Source organism: Sinocyclocheilus rhinocerous, unplaced genomic scaffold (genome assembly GCF_001515625.1).
Source record: "Sinocyclocheilus rhinocerous isolate Xijiao unplaced genomic scaffold, SAMN03320098_v1.1 scaffold1292, whole genome shotgun sequence".
Taxonomy (NCBI): domain Eukaryota; kingdom Metazoa; phylum Chordata; class Actinopteri; order Cypriniformes; family Cyprinidae; genus Sinocyclocheilus; species Sinocyclocheilus rhinocerous.
The window spans coordinates 1,516,078-1,536,345 of NW_015656599.1; the positions used below are offsets into that span (position 1 = coordinate 1,516,078).

The following is a 20,268-nucleotide window of genomic DNA, read 5'->3' on the forward strand; positions in this document are numbered from 1 at the left end:
TATATATATATATATATATATATATATATATATGGTGCCTCTGCCAATCAGTGCTTTTAAGAAATAAGTCTTCCATTAAAGAAAAAGGCAGCACGTTCACTTTTTTCAAGCTTTTATGGGGTAAGTTGGCATACACAGCATGTTAAAGCTGTTAAACGCACTACCCACCTCCCTGGAGGGTAAGAAAGTTTAAATAAGGCAAGTTTGCACTCAAAGCAATGTTTGAGAAGTGGTGGAAAGAATAATAATAAAGAAAGAAAAAAAAAAAAAGACAGTCACACATACTCGGCTCTGTGGAGCTGGGCTTGGATCTCTTGTAAGTCTTGCAGAAAACCTGGGGCTTCCTCCTCAATCTGTTGCTGTAAAAAGACCCAAAAGGGTCTTTGCTCTTGGCCTCTGGAGGTGAAGTCACCAGGTCTTTTCTAACAGGCACAGAGATGGCAGCTCTTTCTCCAGAGGCCCTTAGATGCCTAGCTGGAGCTTCCTGAAGAGAGCGGCCTGAGCGGAGGCTGGGTTCATGATTGGACGGTTTGGAAACAGATTCTTCATTCAACACAGTTCCATTTTTGTTTTTGTTTGCTGCGTTCTGAAGTCAGTAGGGACAAGAACAAAGAGGTTACAGATAACCCTAGTGGAGTGAGACAACACACTGTCCAAAACTGGCAAAGGTTCAGCTCTTTAATATTAATTAGGTAACATAATCAAACACTTCAGAAAAGCTACAAAGCAACCTTAGCATGAAGTAATTAATATTTATGACCTAACACTTAAACATAGTTGGAATCTTAAATTTTCTAACTGAGTACCAACGTCAGTATGACTAGATATGTACTAATCGTATCATGTTGACTATGGATGCTTTAGGGTGGTTGTAGTACAACATTACACTTAATTAATATTTATGAGCCAAAACTTTACCATAGTAAGATTTGTAATACCACCACTAGTGTACAGATGACGTTATGACCTAATTAATATTTATGATATTTAATATTTACGGTGAAGTCTCAAATCATGAATATTAAGTAACATGATTGAATTCTCCTGGAAGGTTTTGAGGCAACATCAATATAACCAATTTTATATTTATGAGCCAAGACTACAAGTCCTTCTATGATGAAAGTTTGCTTCATGAATATTAATTAGGTAACATGACTGGTTGGTCAGTGTGACCTAATTTATATTTATGAACCAAGACATCATTCAAGTTGGTATGATCCAGCATAACCAGAAATACATAATCAATATTTATTACCTAAGAATTTGCCATGTAGGAAGGAATCGTTACTTCACTACCCGAGTAACAACATCAGTATGACCAAATTAATGACTACGAATCATACTATGGTGAAACTTCAGCTCAACAATATGAATTAGATAGCATGGCTGGAAGCTCCAGGGCTATACTAAAGCAACATCAGACTTAATTAACATTATGGTCCAACACTTTGCCATAGCACGATTTGTAATCCTTTATGTAATATCAGCCCTACTATGATGAAGGTCTGCCTCATGAATATTGATTAAGTAGCATGACTGGTTGGCCAGTGTGACCTCATTTATATTAATGAGCCAATATATTATTCAATCCATTCTAGGACTGTTATAAACCAATCTCAGACCTAATTAATACATTTTTTTTGCCAAGAATTTGCCACAGTATGATTTGTAAAAAGTGTTGCAATGACGTCACGATCGGATTAATATTTATGAGCCCTACTATGAAAGCTCAGATCATGAATATTACTGAACGTGACTGGATGCTCCTGAAAGGTTATGGGGTAACATCAGGATAACCTAATTTATATTTATGAGCCAAGACTTTGGAACAACATTGCTATGGACAAATTAATATCTATCAGTCCCCCTATGGTGAAATTTTGGTTCATGAATATTAATTAGTTAACATGACTGAATGGTCCACAAAGGTTATGAGCAACACAAGTGTGGCAATTTATATTTATGACATTGTACAAGTTGATATGACCAAACATGACATATTCTGAAAGTCCTAATTAATATTCATGCGCAAAGACTTTATTACTGTAATATGCTAAGCTTTGGTTCATAAATATAAGTTTGGTCAAACTGGTGTGGCTTCATATCCTTCCTCGATACAAACCCTAATATGGTGAATTCACAAACTTTGTTTAGGTAACACGACTGGACTCCAGATGCCAGAATGTAATTAATATTCATGAGCTAAAACTTTATTGTAGAAAGTTTAATAATTCTGCAGAACTCTGTGGGTACTAAAGATATTTTAGAGGTCTGGACTTGAATGTCTTTTAATGACAGACCTGAACACCATCTCACCTTATAGACGTCACAAACAGAACCTGTGGACTTTAATTTGCTGTCTGTCTGCGCATCGTGTGCCATGTCCTCCAAAGTGGATGACCTCTGTGTCTCTTTCACCTGAGAATGGCCTTGTGTCCCTTCTGTTTCTTCTTCCTCATGGAAAAGCCCACATGTCTCCAGTTCCCCCGGATCCAGGCCTAAAAAGATGGAATGATGGAGAACTTGGTGAAATAGAAATAAAAAAATTAAAAAAAACTCTGGGATTTTACAAGCAGCACATAACCTTCTCTTAACAACTGTTTTTTTCTCTTTACACAGTCCCCAGTACATATAAAACGGCCTTATTGACCAAATATCATTCCTCCACCTTGGTGGAGGTCACATCAGTCATGAAACGGGGCTAAATCGCCCAATTCCCCGGAGACGTGGAACTAGACAGAGTATAAGAGAGAAAGCCAATGAGAAAGAGAGCAGCAGGACCATTTTAACAGATCCATAAAGTTAAGCATTTGTTTATTTATCATCGATCCGAAGCCAGGAAAACTCTGATGCCGTCCAATATTATGTAGAGCAGGGAGTGAAGGAGGGTCAAAGGAAAGGAGAGAGCAGTGAGATGTTAAACATACTGTCTGAAGCACAATGGAGGGAAAGAGGAGACAAAGCTGATCATTAAGGTATTTAGAGATGCAGAACTTAGTAAAGCCCAAAAATTGGGGCATTTTCCCTCATTAGCTTCTTGATAATCTACAGCAGATATCTCAGCCAAAGTTTACAGTTTACTTTAACTGCTTATTTTGTTTAACAATCCAATTCATTAGGGAGAAACCAAGTCGCTTTCCGAATTACACAGGAATAGTCATCCTATATTGTGTTTGTGTTTTTGGCAAGAATCAGTATGAAGTCGATTTTATTTTTTATTTATAGCTAATTTTATTTTATATTTTGATGTTTTCTGAAGAAAATGTGAGTGGTGTGTGCGTATGCAATACTCAGCACCACAGTTCTAAAATAGTTTCCAAGTAATAATAAATAAAAAAAAAAAAAGTGTTATATTATGTATAACTTCCACGCCTTTTCTTATATGAGTATTTATTTATATAAATTTACATTTTATATATTAACAAATATTTAACTACATATGTATATAAACATAATTAAATGAGCATTACATTTCAACAAGTGGAGAAAGTGAAATCCAGATTGAGTGTGAACACGAGAGAAGAGCGAAAATGAATTAACCCGACAAGTGTTAACTAAAACTATTAAAAACCTTTACATTAACTGAAATAAATGTTAACTGAAGTAAAATAAAATATTACAATAAAAGTTTTGGTTATATTGTCAGTAAACATTTCCAAAGCTATATTTCTAACTTTCGTTTAGTTTAAGTTAGGGATGCACGATACCACTTTTTCCAGTACTCGCCCGATACCGATACTTTTATTTTTGGTACTTGCCGATACCGAGTACCGATACCAATATTTTCATTGCATTTGTAAATTTTTTTAATATTGGGTACAGAAACCAAAAGAGTATGTATAATGTTAGTTGGTTAACTTCATTTATCAAATAGATACAGTCAAACCAAAATGTATTCAGACACCTGCAACATTTCTCACATTATCACAGTTGTCGGTGTTTTTTTGTCTGAATATGGCACTTATCACATGCTGTGTGGTATCGGCGTTTGGTATCGGGGCATTTTAACGAGTACGAGTACAGGAGCTCAGTATCGGGCCCAATACCGATACCAGTATCGGTATCGGTGCATCCCTAGTTTAAGTATTAAAATTAATTAAATTGAAAAAAAAAAATGAAATAATAAAACCTAAATAATAATAATAATAATAATAATAATGTACTTAATATAAAAAGTTAACTGAAATAAAATAAAATATTAAAATAAAAGTTTCAGTTATACTGTTAGTAAACATTTCCGAAGCAACATTTCTAACTTTCTTTTAGTTAAGTACTAAAATTACTAAAACTGAAAAAATTAAAACTAAAACAAATAATAATAAATAATAATAATAATAATAATAATAATAATAAATATTACGTTTAGAAAAAAAATAAAACTGACAAAAACACACAATAAAATTATTAAACTGAAATTAAAATGGAATCGGAAAACATAAAAAATAAAGCTAATTAAATATGAATACATTTCTATATATAAAATAGTAATGATACTTAAGACATGGCTGTACCTCTGCGAGTCTTGAACGAAGAGCTTGCAGACGCGCCCGTATGGTTCTCATCATGGCAGAGAAGAGTATCTGATGCTCTTTTGGGTCTCCATCTGAAACTAATAAACATATATGCTATAAAACCCACTAGATCATACCGAAATCTCCTGCTCTGGAGCACATTCACTAACCGCCATACCATGGTTCAGATTCTCACCTGTTATTTCCTGTGAAGTCTCTGCCTGCGGTGGGAGTTTGACATTGGGCTCTGAAACCGGGTGTCTCGGACACCTTACTGGGTGTCCAGTTCACTTGAACAGGGCTGATTTTTATCGGCTGTTTGTTCATTTTAAAACTGAATACTCCACGTGCAGCTCCTTTGGGAATGTTATCTGAGCAGGTGCGTATGCATGAGTCCGGTGAAAGATCCCCAGAACTGAGAGACGGCCTGACGGGTCTGCAATTGAGAAATAAAACACAAATACAAAAAATAATATGTGCCGTTATGCAACTGTTAATGATGTTTTTCTCTCTAAATGTGGCTCAGATCATTGTTACAACATAAATCAATATTTTCTTTTACCTGTTTTATCATCCGTTAGGAAAAAAAAAATGCAAGTCTGGCTGCTCAAAAGATGCACAATTTAATAATTAGGGTTAGGAATTAATTTCGAATAACTAAGATTTGTTAATGTTTTTGAAAGAAGTCTCTTATGCTCACACAGCCTGCATTTATTTGATCAAAAATACAGTAAAAAAAAAAAAAACAGTACTATTATGAAATATTATTACAATTAAAAATAACTGTTTATTTGAATATATTTTAAAATGTAGTTTATTCCTGTGATCAAAGCTGAATTTAAGCATCATTACTCCAGTCTTCAGTGTCACATGATCCTTCAGAAATCATTCTAATATGCTGATTTGATGCTCAAGAACCATTTCTTCTTATTTAATTATTAATTGATTTATTTATTTTTTGTGGAAACATTACCATTCAGAAGTTAAAAAAAAAATGCAAGGATGCATTGAATTCATTAAAAGTGACAGTAAAGACATTTATAACGTTACAAAAGTTTTATAATTCAAATAAATTATGAGTATTTGGATAAAAGTGTCTGCTAAATGACTAAATGTAAATGTAAATGTAAATAAATGCTCTTTTAAACTTTCTATTCATCACAGACTCTTGAAAAAAAAATTGTATTATAGTTTTCATAAAAATATTAAGCAGCAATTTTCAACATTAATAACAAGAACCGTTAATAATAATTGAGCACCAATAATAACTGAGCCAGCGTATTAATATAATTTCTGAAGGATCATGTGACAGTGAAAACTGGAGTAATGGTGCTGAAAATTCAGCTTTGCATCACAGGATTAAAATACAATTTAAAATATATTAAAATAGAAAACAGTTATTTTAAATTGTAATATTTTTTCACAATATTATTGTTTTTACAGCATTTTTTATCAAATAAATGCAGCCTTGGAGAGCATAGACTCTTTCAAAAACATAAAAAAAAATATTTAAAAAAAATCATAATTACTCCAAACTTTGGAGTGGTAGTGTAACAGTGAAGCTGGTCTTAGCACACACCACTTACAAAGTGAACAAACAGCTCCATCTAGTGACAGTTTCCAAACTTTCAAAGCATACAAAGCATGGTATTCTGAAGTCTCACCTCACTGATTCACTCCTCTGACCATCTTTTAACAGCATATTTCCATTAGAACTGCTTTTATGAGGCGTTCTTCCATTAAGAGTGACTGAACCCCACTGCCTCTGTGAGACAAGAAATATTTGAGTTGCTTTATATAAAGAGACTGTAATGGGACTAAATGGATAACACATTTTATTGGCTGATTATACAAACATTTGTGTATTAGTGTAGATCAGGGGTCTCCAGACTCGGTCCTGGAGGGTCGGTGTCCTGCAGAGTTCAGCACAAACACACCTGAACCAGCTAATACTAGAAACATCCAGGCAGGTGTGTTGAGGCAAGTTGGAGCTGAACTCTGCAGGACACCGGCCCTCCAGGAGACCCCTGGTGTAGATGATGCCATCATTACCTTGTATGAGTTACTGTCCTGCAGTCGAGACAGTGGAGACTGCATGTCAAGACTGCATGAACCTGACGGCTGCTTCTTTTTGGGGATTCTGAACGGGACTGCCATCTACAACACACATTATATTAGTTAGGATATTGAAATTATAACATATTTTTTAAACATTTTACTTTTACACCAAGACAAATCAGCTTAATATACTATAGCAAACCGTGTGTATTTTTGGATTTTTTTTTTTTTTTTTTTTTAAATTTACAGACTTGAAATTTGTATAATCAGGGTTTCTGCAGGTTTTATGAAGGTGAAGACTTTTAAAGACCAAGTAAAGAACATTTAAGGAATAAATGGACGGAATTAAGGAAAAACCAAGCATTAATAAATTAGTATGTTCTCAAAATGTAAATGTCTAGGAAGCACACAATGAGTTGTATTTCCAACAGATCTCCATTACTTTTTAGTTCATTTTACATACATACATATTCCAGTAAAATATGGAAATAATAACTTTAACTGTACCTGCAAAACATACATTTACATGAGATGCAAACTAAAGATATGAAGTGTCTTGTTTTCTGAGGAATTGATCAAAATAAAGTGAAAAAATAATCATACCCCACTGACAGATATTTGTTTCATGTTTTAAGCAAAAGCTCACTTCATCTCGTTCAATTCCTCAGAAAACAAGACTTCTTATCTTCATTCTCAAGTAAATCTTGATTTAAGAAAGTTTAGATATTTCTATTGGAAAACAAGACAAAAACGCTGAAGTTTTTTTTTTTTTTTTGCAGTGAATGCAACATTTAATGCCAATACTTTATGAATTTAAGACCTTTTTTAATGCCTTAATATGTGCAAATTTGTGCACGTTTTAAGACCTTGATTAAACTATGTTTATATATATTTTAGTCTCTAAACCATAAATGTGTTTCTCTGAACTCAAACTATAATTGATATTGTTACATATGATGCAAAACATTATTATTAACATTACAGTATGCCAATTACTACAATGAATCAAAATAAAACAGACTAAAGTTTTAAAAATAAAATAAGATTATGGTTTTCATAAGTAAATAAATAGAAATATACAGATCTGCTACAATTTACACACACTTATTTGCAGTTTGATCTTTAAAAGGATAGTGTTCTAGTTACAAAATAATAATAATTATTATTATTATTAGAGTCATTGTGATATTGGCAGCCCAGATATTGTAAGTTCAGCATTTATTTTTATAAACCAATATGCACAATTTAAATCTTTCCAAGCAGCTCAGGTTGGGAATCTTTCTGTCTTCCATAATTATTATTCTTGCAAAATTTAATTGAGTATCTAGACTTCATTTGTAAGTGAACAGCAGTGACCAAAGCTGTGAAAAATATCAGAATAATCCAGTAAACGTCCTCAAAATGCTCATTTCACACAGGGTTGTGATTTTTAAGGCTGTTTAACTGTGTATATGTCTATCTGACTATCAATTCTGCTACAATCTCACTGACCTCTAATCAAACACAGGACATAAAACACCATGCTCGAGCTATAATCGTATATACTAGAAATAATAATTACAATATAAGTATCTAGAACCTCTAGAGATCATGAATGTGATTAATGTCAATCAGTTTAAACATTCAGCATTGGCTGCTGCACTCCAGGGCCATTACTATTACAGATCTGAGCTGATTTAAGCTTCTTAAACGCCATACTTACAGCACACACCTGTCTGAGACTCGCTCTACGAATATCAGGCATGGGCTATAAACGGGTGAATGCACTTCTAAATCATTCTGGTCAGCAGAACATCAATAAGTGCACTAAGAAGTGGGCATCCCTCTTTCTGTTTATGTGCGACGCTCGTCCCAGTTCTTCTTCTTCGTCTGCAGTTTGGCGGTTGTCGGGTAAATAATCGGCATCGTTACAGCGCCATCTGGTGTACAGCAGGAATTACAGCGTGTGATCAAATCACGTGTTCAAAATACTGCGAAATAATAAAGCATCGTTTGCTTATTAGATTTTTTATGTAATTGAATAATATTCAAACAAATCTGAAGATTATACTAAACCCTTAATGAGACTATTTTATTTATTTATTTATTTTTTAATTAACAATGTTCCATCTTCTAGACATTTTTGGCATGGGACATATCAGCCAACGAAAAGAGAGAAGAAAAAAAAACTAAAACTAAAATTAAACTGAAACTAAAATTAAAACCATAAAAAAAACATTGTCATTAGTAATAACTTTTTTATTTTACCTAGTTGCCAAGGCAGCATTTCTCATTTTAATTTAGTTTAACCTGATGTACTAAAACAACTAAAACTAAAATAGAAATTAATTACAAACTATATATAAAAACCACTACCAATGACAAAAAACAAAAACATTTTGTGATCGTTTTTGCAGTATGTATGTTTTGTTTTGTTTTTGATGAAGGTAACACCTTACATTATATTGCATAGGCCTACTCGAAAATTGTTTAAATAATGCAAATAACAAACACACTAGCATTATATACAAAACTTATACTGTAGCCTACTTATACTTTTAATCAAACTTTTTATTATTTTACACAACAAGATAATATAAACAGATATGAACTGCGCATGTTCAGTAGTTGCGCACTATCCAGTCCATGATCATGCAAATTAGGGACAAGCTTCTCTATTATATTTAAGCTGAAATTTCCTCTTAATTTCTCCAATAACTGTTCGTTTACATTAGTATAAATATGTCCATGATGCTCAAAAGGTACGTTGTGCAGAAAATGTCGTCGTCTAGCAGTAACGTTAGACATCTTTATTCTCTGGCCTTCAGGACAAAAGCCCACACTCAGTGTTGCTATTAGCTAACGTTACAGGCTTTGTGTTAGCTAAGCTTCAGTCACTATACATCTACAAATATCGATTCGTTTACGATGAGAACGAGTCCGAAATATTGTTAGGAACAGAAAATTGTAATTTCCAAGGAATTCGTTCCGTCTGGTTGCGCAGTTAGGTCTCGTTTAGCTTTTATTTCTAATAACTAGCTTGCCAGGCTAGTTGAACATAAACACAACTCGTTTATTCAAAACTCGTGAAAAATAAATGAAAGCAAATCGAATGTTATTGCATATATTTATGCCTACTCTGTATATTATATGATATAGTTTATGTGTTTGTATTATATCTAACGTCAGACTGCACCTGTTGCAGGTAATTTCAGGTTAATTAATTATATTATTTATGTAATCATATTGCATAAAGCAAGAATCTGTTTTAAAAGATTTTTAATAATCCAAATACGCCATTGTCCATTACCATTGGTGTAAATGTATATAAATGTCCAGCTTATTTAAAGTGACCCAGACTTTCTTCACTAAACGTCTTCTGTATCTTCACACTTCTACAAAAGCCGCCTGTCTATATAAACTTCACTGCTATAGGTTTCGTCAGCCACTTTTGTCATCGTAAATGACGTTCCGTTGACCTCTGTGTCGCTGCAGTGCCTGTTGTTGAAGTCTGTCAGTCCCCTCAGGAAAAGCTATTTTTAAGAAACAGAAGTAACTACCCTGAGGCATATCTTTACTATTGTGAATAGTAGTTCCTCATTGTTTATTGTGTCTGTGTGACAGTTTTTGTGTTTGTTTTTTGCAGTGCGTTGCTCGTCTGTTTCTTTATACTACTTTTGAATGAAGGTAAGCACAAAAAATGTACTGATATTCATTTGAATCCACTTTCAATTCAGCATTGACTGTCTTTTGCATGTTCCTGGTCTGTCTTTGCTTTTGTTTCAGCATCTGTGCAGGACATAGTTCAGGGTTTTATCAGAGATTCTGCACTTTTGCCGTGCCGTCTTGAGACCGGGCAACTAAAAGTCAACACTGCACACTGGAGATATAACGACAGCAAAAATGTTTACGACATACTAAATGGCCAAGGGACGACGAAGGAGCAGGACGCAGAGTACAAGGGCAGAACTGAAACGTTCCCTGCAGAGTATTCGAAAGGAAACTTCTCCCTCAGGCTTGGGAATCTTCAGAAAAGTGATGAAGGGTCGTACTGCTGCTTCATCCCAAATGCAGAGTTTGATCTCAACAAATGCATAAATCTTCAAGTCAGAGGTGTGATGAAATGACTATAATTTGCTCCTAAAAATCAATGATTGGTATTGAAGTGTGTATTTCTTTTAAATGTTCAAATATTTTCTGTTATCCCAGTTTAATGTGTAAAGGCAGCTGCACAGTAAGCTGTTCATAGGTCGATGTACTGAATGTAAATACTAGAGCTCTTTGACACTTTCAGCTGTTTGCAAGTAGTCTTGCACATCATTTCTGCCTCGACCAATGGTGTGGGTTTGGGGCGGGGCTACCTGTAATAAGCCGTTTAGTGAAGAAGTGGACTGACCGAGAAATTCAAAACAGCAAGTTTCGAACGAGACCCAAAAATAAAACAAAAAATTAAAATCCCAAAACAAAATTAATCTCAAAAACACAACAAATCTTTAAAATAAACATATTGTAGGAAGAAAAAAAACCACTAGTTTCATAAATAAAATAACAAATTCTAAAACAAAACTACAAATCTGACAAAATAATAATAATAATAATGCAAAAACAGTCTGTTAGACAAACAGATTATAAAACCAAATAACAAATCTGGCAAAATTTTAAAACAAAATAACCAGTCGGACAAACAAAATAACAGATTACAGAGCAACAAATAAAATTCCGATAAAACAAAATAAATCTGACAATATAAAATGTAATACACAATAACTAGTCTGACAAGCAATATAAATTGCAAAACAAAATAGCAGATTATAAAGCAAAATAAATTCTAAAACAAAATAACAAATCTGGCTAAATGTATTTTAATACAAAATAAGCAGTCTGACAAACAAAATAAATTCTAAAACAAATACGATTAACTAAATAACAGATTATAAAGCAAAACAGATCTAACAACCAAAATAAATTCTAAAACAAAATGACAATTCTGACCAAATACATTTTTTAAAAGAACTAGTCTGAAAAATAACAGATCTGAAAAACAAAATAACAGGTTCTAAAACAAAACAGATTATGAAGAAACATGATTTACAAACAAAATCATTTCCATAACAGTAAACAATCAAAACTAAATCTGAAATCCAAATGTGAAATCAGTGAGTAACGACTCAAAATAGTTGTCTAGGTGGAAGACAGAAGGAGTGGAGAAGTTTGAATGTTTGGGAAACCTGTTTGGAAACAAATGATTATTCTTGCACTTTCGTTTGATATCATTTGTGGCACAGACATTACACACTTCACCTGTAGAGTTTGAGTGCTTTTGCTGATGGTTGTCCACACTGTGAAGTGCAGTGAGTGTGTACTAGCCTACATGCCACACTTTTTCATTCTTCTTTCATTGTTTTTATGTTTTAGAGAAACCAAGAGGAATCCAAGAGAAGCCAGGCTCAAACAGTGGAGTTGAAACCACAGCAGAGAGGATTGTATCTCTGTTATTTCCTCTCTTCTCTGCTACTGTTCTGCTCTGTGTGTGAGTGGTGACTGCATATAGTTCAGCAGTGTGTGCTTTAATTACAGTGAGCCTCGACTTGAAGATTACATTGCATTGTGTCTAGCATCTAGATATTATTTATGACAAACAATTGGACACACACACACAATTACATATCAGGCCTGTTATAATCAGGGTAAATGCCATAAGAAAATGTCTGTTCACTGGACTCTACTGAAGTGGATTCGGACTTTGGATTTGGTCATTCAGCTTGCAAAACATTGCAAGAAAATGTACAGTGCACAAAAGCAATAATTGTAAAAATGGTATTAAGAAACAACCTCTTTTCCATTCAGATAAAATATTGCATCTACCCTGACAGACTCTATAACTTTTTTGTTTTGTTTTTTAGGAATCCTGAAGGTTTGATGAAATGTGAAAATTGACAAAATGTGAATTGTTAACTGTTTACTAGTTTACCTTTGGCAGATCAGTTCCACTAAAATGTTTGCACTAGCTTTACGCATTTATTTATTTATTTATTTAAAATTGTATCATTTACATTTGTTTTAATTAAATTTATTTGACCCTTTTAATTTATTTTATTCTATATGTTGAATTTGACTTGTTCAAGCATGTTGTGTTAACTCTGTTGTGTAAAAGTGCTATGCAGCCTGAAATAGTGCAAATAAATTTGTTCTGTTTGCTGTTTGAAGAAACTAGATACACAAGTGAATTGCATTACTTTTGTCTACTAAGCAAGTCATAAAAAGAAAGAATTGTACTGGCTACTTAAGGAAGAACCTGACCCACATGTAAAGCAACCAACTAAAGTGTGTTGCATTTTTCGTGACATTTAGAGGTGGGTTAATCGAAAATCGATGATGTCATAATACTAGACCTATGGTACTTCTATGTGATTTGGATCTATTGTTATAGTGTAGAAGTTTTGTTAATATTACATTTATCTAGAAAATTCATGCAAAAGTTCGCATCCATCAATTTGTTCCAGAAGTGTCTAATAATAGGGGTTTACTGAGATAAAGTGAGCTCAGCTGGTCATGTGATCTCAACATGGCAGCTCCCGTTAGAAGCACCACCCTTATGTAGAGTTAAACTGCTTTTTATAGGCCAGTGTGCACATTCAGTATGAACGAACATTCATATGAAACAATAGATACTTGGTGTTTCTTTATGTTGATTTTTGACAAACATTCAGTGTAATTTTAATTCATTTTGCACAATACTCAAATTACAGATACTTTAAAAAATGAATTTAAGTACTGTAACGGAGAAAAGAAAAATAATTTCAACATTGTGTCCAGCATTGGTTGATTGTCAGTAACAAGCATTCCCTTGATGCATAAATTACAATGACAAAAATCAGAATGATGAACACAAAAACAATCGGTAATACAATTGACTTCCTGTTGTTCTCTTTTTCCTCTGGTATATCTGTGAAATGAAACCGCAATAGAGATTGTAACATTAATTTGATCAGTCAGTACCAACTTCATTGTGAATTTTAAATTGTAGTCAAAATTGTAGACACCTTTGACAAAAAGTTCAATGTGCTTCTCATTTTGAAATGGCCCTGTGATGATACAGGTGTACTTCCCCGCGTGATTTTTTTTTATATTGTTGATTTTGAGGCAGAAGTTGGCTTTTTTTTATACTCGGGGAATGTTTCAACTCTGTTCTTGTACTCTGGAGCTTGATCTTCAGCTGTTCTGTTGCCCCCAGTTATATCAGTCACAATTTTGCTGTTATTGTACCGCCAGTGTACATTAACATCTTTAATTCTGTCCTGAAACTCACTGTGATGGATAAAACATGACAAGACAACCGAGCTTCCAACAAAACCCTCAACGGGGGATGCAGGAACAGAGAAATAATCTAACAAAAAAGAAAGAAAGAAATGTTTGACATATTACATGTGGCATGAAATGTCAATTAAAATGCAGTTTCATTTCTCACCTGTGAAATGCAGCAGAAATACTTCCAACATTGTGTCCAGCATTGGTTGATTGTCAGTAACAAGCATTCCCTTGATGCATAAATTACAATGACAAAAATCAGAATGACGGACACAAAAACAATCGGTAATACAATTGACTTCCTGTTGTTCTCTTTTTCCTCTGGTATATCTGTGAAATGAAACAGCAATAAAGATTGTAACATTAATTTGATCAGTCAATACCAACTTCATTCTGAATTTTAAATTGTAGTCAAAATTTTACACACCTTTTGACAAAAAGTTCAATGTGCTTCTCATTTTGAAATGGCCCTGTGGTGATGCAGGTGTACTTCCCCGCGTGATTTTTTTTTATATTGTTGATTTTGAGGCAGAAGTTGGCTTTTTTTTATACTCGGGGAATGTTTCAACTCTGTTCTTGTACTCTGGAGCTTGATCTTCAGCTGTTCTGTTGCCCCCAGTTATATCAGTCACAATTTTGCTGTTATTGTACCGCCAGTGTACATTAACATCTTTAATTCTGTCCTGAAACTCACTGTGATGGATAAAACATGACAAGACAACCGAGCTTCCAACAAAACCCTCAACGGGGGATGCAGGAACAGAGAAATAATCTAACAAAAAAGAAAGAAAGAAATGTTTGACATATTACATGTGGCATGAAATGTCAATTAAAATGCAGTTTCATTTCTCACCTGTGAAATGCAGCAGAAACACAGAAATAGTGATGATGTACAACTGTGGAAACAGAAGATAAAAAAAACATCAACGGCTTGCTAAACTACTTTGAATCTATTCTATTATTAACAATGACTTTCTATGTCTTTGTATTTTAATGAAAACTTGATCAACAGCAAAAGAAAACAAAAAGAGCTTTAAAACATCTGGAGATTTCATAGAACAATTACACAACAAAAACTACCAAACGGGTCACCTTGTCTAACATTAATAACGAAGCATGAGGATGGAGCCCAAACATGAGCCGGTTACTTTAAATGTACAATTTTCAGAATTAATGAGCAATTAGAAATAAAGATCTTTGTGAAAATTATTTTGTGGAAAAAATCAAGAGCACATTTATTTGATCTATACCCTGACCTTACTAGATCGTTCTCTCTCGGGCCTGCTTAGACCAAGCAACCAAATACATTCAAGCCTCCTAATCAATAATTTTTTTTTAAGAAAACTGGTTTACAGATCTACTTGGCATAGATAATGATCTCATATTTATTAGTAATGAATATAATTAATGCTACTTTTAGAAGAACAACGCTATACTTTACAAACATTACAGCAATTAGCTTCCATGCTTCACAAGAACACATGGCTTTGACGACATGAAATATTTATGCCTCAAAATTTACTAAAACATACCTGTGTCCCATGGATTTTCATAGTAACCACTCAAACTAAAAGGCAAAAACTTAATCTATTTTAATTAAAACAAATTCTTAAATGCATGCAATGACTAAATACAAAGTTGTTCTAACCGTGGCATGGTCAACATGTCCGACATGTGTCTGGCTCATATCCGGTGCGTGAATGACAGCACATGCACAGATGTCCATCATGGCGTTTCTTATTTTATATTATTAATATTATTATAATAATGTATGCCTATATGTTTGTAACCGGTATTATTGAATAATATTGAAAAAATGGAATTCAGTTTGATCAAACAAAATCATTTACACACCTTTGAGAAAAAGCTGTAGGTCCCGTCCTTGATTGATGGAAACTGAACACATCCCTCTTCATACTTGAGTTGAGTTTGAAAGGGAAATATTGTTTGTTTCAGTGTAAGATTAGGTTGATTTTGTAATCAGTTTCATGTAGTCCTTTTCCTCAGGTGAAATATTGCCTTAAAATTCCATATCGTTTCTTTTCTTTTCTTTTCTTTTCTTTCTTTCTTTCTTTCTTTCTTTCTTTCTTTCAAAAAGATTAGCCTCCAAGTGACTTGCCTCCTTCTTGCTCATCTTCTTTGTGTTAAAAATGTGTTTACTCCTGCTGTGGGTCTGAGAGACTGTACAGGTGATGAAACACAGAGCTTTGTTGTGATGGGAGGAGCAGAATCCACATGACAGCAGCTAATTATAACAACAGGAATGCCAAGCCATGGCAGTTAAATATAAGTACAGATTCTTGTTTTGAAAATACCAAATTAATGGAAGGGGGTACTGTGTGATCTGTCATTGGTGTTATGATCCAAATGTAATAACTGGATGAATATGAAAGAGGAACTCCTGACCTTTATTTTAAAAAACAAGCTTTAAATCAATTGTAATAGGCCTAAAGATCTTCAAAACAACACAGAAACTTTAAGACTTCCATAAGGGAAACCGACCCTGATTGCACACGTACATCACAGATACATCTATTTGACGTCTGCATTTTCATCTGCAATCTGTCTATACTTAGGACGTTTCCTATCAGATGTCAAATAGACGTTTAGAAGATGTCTTTAAGATGTTTATGATTTAGAATGTATATAAAACTGATGTTTGTACACTTTGAAGCGATCTTTAACATACGTGTGCTATCTGCGGATATGTATTGGACAAGAAGTCAAAGCTGAAAATTCAACTGCAGTTCAGTAAACAAACTGCTTTAAATATGATGTCAAAGACAGGGAAATGCAAAACATGTCACTTGTCCCTGCCAGGCATTGCACCACAAGTTTCCAGTGTCTTTCTGCATTGACAGTAAAAATTCCACTCGATAAGAAATCATTTGATGTATTATAAATATTTATGTAGAGCAGGATTTAGGAACTAGTAATTTGAGCGAAGCACTGCATATGAATCTTTTATTTCGAAATTTGAATCAGTGAGATCAGAGTGCATATCAATCTACCAAACCAAGACACGTGATTTTTATTGAAAGAGGCTTCGTTACCTCATGCTGTTCGGAAGATTTTAAATATCGGTGGTTGGCCGGGTTCATCTTAAAGGGGTCATATGATGCGATTTCAAGTTTTGGAGTGTTACAAGCTCTTGGTGCATAAAGAAGATCTGTAAAGTTGCAAAGACTAAAGTCTCAAATCCAAAGAGATATTCTTTATAAAAGTTAAGTGTCAGCCACGCCTACCTAAAACGGCTCATTCTAACACGCCCCCACATGTCTACGTCACTATGTGGAAATATTAGCATAATGCCGCCCAAATGTGGACGCAAAGAAAGAAGGCGTGGTTTCAGGAACAGCAGTAATGTTGATGCAGCCATGTCAGGGAGACACTGTGTGATTCAGTGAGAAAGCAAAAGCACTGTATTTGGCCTTCCCGAAGTAGATGCAATTAGGAATCATTGGTTAAGATTTATTTACAACCAGCACAACCCAGATGTTCAAATTTGTGCAACGCATTTTATGGACGACAGCTTTTTGAACCTAGAAGAGTACACATAAAGCAGTATTAAAAGTACGATTGCAACTGGTCTCGAGTCAGTTTTATCATTTAAGGTGATAAAAGTTGTAACTTTCGATTACGTTTTTAAACATATACTGTTGTATTGTTGGTATACACAAAATAAGTGTTACAAATGAATAAAATACTACATCATACAGATAATCCGTATACTTTTATAACATAAAGATTCTAATTAGAAAATGCAAACAAAAAATTATATGCTTTATTTATATATTGCAGTTACCAATGCAGATACTGTGCAGAGTTTTGAGCGCCTCTTAAACTGAATGTTTTGCGGAGTGAGTGGTTAATTTGATTTTGACGTTTCCAGTCACTATAGACAGCGAGATTTGGCTGTGGAAAGGTCTACCCACCATGAATGTTTCTAGGAGGCGTTTTACTTGGTATCTAACTGTATCAGGACGTGAAACTCATTCTGCTGGTGAATAAATATCAGATGGATAAGTCTGTCTGTATCGTGTAGCTGCTCATTTGAATAAACTGCAGCTCAGCTCAGAGGAAACAGACGGCTCTCGTTCACATTGAACGATTTCCGGTTGCTTTGCCACAGTAAATCACTGTCAGTGTTTATCTGACTAGTGGTCAGTCGTTTACAAGACGAAACTCCTCGACCCCTAATGGAAAGTGTTAATGCAAATCCAAAAAACGGTATTTAGTGGACTTCTGCTACTTTGTGGAAAGGCAAGTTTCATCAAGGCTAGATTTTAATGAAGAGAGACAGAAAGAGAGAGAAGTGTGTAAGGCTCAGTTCCTGTGGTAATATACAATGGAAACCGCACGATACATTCGGCACAACTTAATGTCCATTGCTTTTTCCACATCAGTCTATTCAGTGGTGTTACCTATAACTTCAATTAAGGATTTTTGTGATTCATGTAATTTTTTTTTTTAATATAAATGTTATCTTGAATGATCAGAATCTCTCAATTTCATTTGTCTCATTTAATTTGGATATTCTTTGGGAAAGTGGCTTTAAAAAAAAATAATAATAAAATAAATAAAATTAACTTAATAGGTCAGTGGTCTTTTGTTCAAATATACAGCATTTGTGTTGGCAGACCAATATTAACCTTAAGCTTCGGGCAATATTTCACACAGTTTTTGTACTGTAACTTAGACTGGTTAAAACACAATCAGTAAAGCAATGACACCAACATTACTTACTGTATAGATGTTAATGATAATCTTACTGTTAAAGGAATAGTTTACCCAAAAAAAAAAAAAAACTCTAATGCCATCCAAAATATAGATGAGTTTGTTTGTTCATCAGAACAGATTTGGAGAAATGTATCTTTACATCACTTGCTCACCAGTGGATCCTCTCCAGTGAATGGGTGCCGTCAGAATGAGAGTCCAAACAGCAGATAAAAACAACACAATAATCCACAAGTAATCCACACCACTCCAGTCCATCAGTTAATGTCTTGTGAAACAAAAACTGCATGTTTGACATCAAGACGTTTTTAACTTCAGAATGTGTTTTTTCCTACTATGGAAGTCAATGGCAACCACCAACTGTTTGATTACCAGCAATCTTCAAAATATCTTCTTTTATGTTCAACATAAGAAAGCGACTCATACAGGTTTGGAACGACATGAGGGTGAGTAAATGATGACAGAATTTTCATTTTTGGGTGAACTATCCCTTTAAAGTTGAAATATAAGCGCACTATGATAGCCATAAAAACACAGTTTGTAAAACCTGAATGGTTTCTTCTCAAATGTTTTGTGATCCCTTGTGGCCACCACTTTGAAAACCATTGCATTTTATGTAGAACACTATGTAGAAAAGGTTAAAACACCAGTTTTGCTTCAGGTGCTTTAAACCAGCATTGTACAACTTGCACGCCACCTGGCAACCAAAACCAAAAACAAAGTTTTCAAATGGCCATGGAATGGAGAATCTATTAAAGCAGTGTATTAAAAGTGGTCAGGTAGCTGCAAATGTTCTTGAAGTAGTTTAAACAGCTTCCATTGTGTTTTTATCGAATTACACAAGCCAGCCACCCCCATGGACAAAAATTTACAAGTGCACAGAACAAAAAATTTCCATCAATACATCTGAAATATACTTTTTTTTTTTACTATTTTCTCTTCCTTCTCCTCCTCCTCCTCATCATCTCAGCAGAACATGTGCAAGGAAGCCTTTTGCAATCAGTCATCATAAGAAAAGAAATGAATGGAATGCTTTGCCCATTTCTCATCTACCAAAAAAGAGAATGTCAGAAAACAGCATTGAGATATAGATAGCATGATTCTGAAGAAAAGTGTGTTTAAATGAACTTGAAGAGCCTGGCAAAGGCACGTATGAATTTTTCTTCCTGCTCTTATTACCAGCAATCTTCAAAATATCTTCTTTTATGTTCAACATAAGAAAGCGACTCATACAGGTTTGGAACGACATGAGGGTGAGTAAATGATGACAGAATTTTCATTTTTGGGTGAACTATCCCTTTAAAGTTGAAACACTTTAATGATGGATTTGTTTATTACAAACACAGCTTTTCGCTTTAAAAGATGTTAATTGATCGATTGGATTCATGTATTTATCAGCTGTTTGAACTCTCATTCTGACGGCACCCATTTACTGCAGAGGATCCAATGGTGAGCAAGAGATGTAATTATAAATTTCTCTAAATCTGTTTCCATGAAGAAACAAACTCATCTACATCTTGAATGGCCATTTGAATTTTTGGGTGAACTGTTGCTTTAAAAACATCTGTCAGGTATGGTTTGTGAGCGTGACTTCCTTTCAGTGGTCGGTAGAAAACTGCCCTCTTCTGAGTTTCAAAGCTCTAAATTACAGTTCCATCTTAAAGCCTTTTTGAAA

At 34.1% G+C, this 20,268-nt stretch overlaps 2 protein-coding genes across 4 annotated transcripts in view; one reads left to right on the plus strand and one right to left on the minus strand.

The window, feature by feature from the left end:
- Window positions 1–8,554, minus strand: part of LOC107720382 (sentrin-specific protease 7-like) — a 38,279-nt gene extending 29,725 nt beyond the window's left edge. For 2 of the 3 annotated variants that reach the window (XM_016528073.1, XM_016528071.1), the window contains exons 1-7: window positions 8,272–8,554; window positions 6,564–6,668; window positions 6,176–6,276; window positions 4,708–4,947; window positions 4,512–4,609; window positions 2,317–2,498; window positions 286–586 (exon numbers count right to left, since the gene is read on the minus strand). In XM_016528073.1, the coding sequence (XP_016383559.1) occupies window positions 286–586; window positions 2,317–2,498; window positions 4,512–4,609; window positions 4,708–4,947; window positions 6,176–6,276; window positions 6,564–6,668; window positions 8,272–8,313 (1,069 nt within the window). In that variant the 5' untranslated portion in view covers window positions 8,314–8,554. The remainder of the gene's footprint in view (window positions 1–285; window positions 587–2,316; window positions 2,499–4,511; window positions 4,610–4,707; window positions 4,948–6,175; window positions 6,277–6,563; window positions 6,669–8,271) is intronic. The other variant, XM_016528074.1, reaches the window with a different exon arrangement.
- Window positions 8,555–9,136: 582 nt separating this feature from the next.
- LOC107720347 (myelin-oligodendrocyte glycoprotein) lies at window positions 9,137–12,873 on the plus strand. The gene is made up of 5 exons (XM_016528027.1): window positions 9,137–9,194; window positions 9,231–9,310; window positions 10,195–10,235; window positions 10,335–10,661; window positions 11,964–12,873. Exons 2-5 carry the CDS (start codon window positions 9,291–9,293, stop codon window positions 12,080–12,082), a joined length of 507 nt encoding a protein of 168 aa, XP_016383513.1. The 5' UTR covers window positions 9,137–9,194; window positions 9,231–9,290; the 3' UTR covers window positions 12,083–12,873.
- The last annotated feature ends 7,395 nt before the right edge of the window (window positions 12,874–20,268 follow it).

Excerpts from the sequence above, each read along its gene's own strand:
- LOC107720347 (XM_016528027.1), top strand. The coding sequence starts at position 9,291 with ATGTCCATGATGCTCAAAAG. Across the intron at positions 10,236-10,334 it reads TATACTACTTTTGAATGAAG|CATCTGTGCAGGACATAGTT; the intron begins GTAAGCACAAAA and ends CTTTTGTTTCAG. Across the intron at positions 10,662-11,963 it reads CATAAATCTTCAAGTCAGAG|AGAAACCAAGAGGAATCCAA; the intron begins GTGTGATGAAAT and ends TTTATGTTTTAG.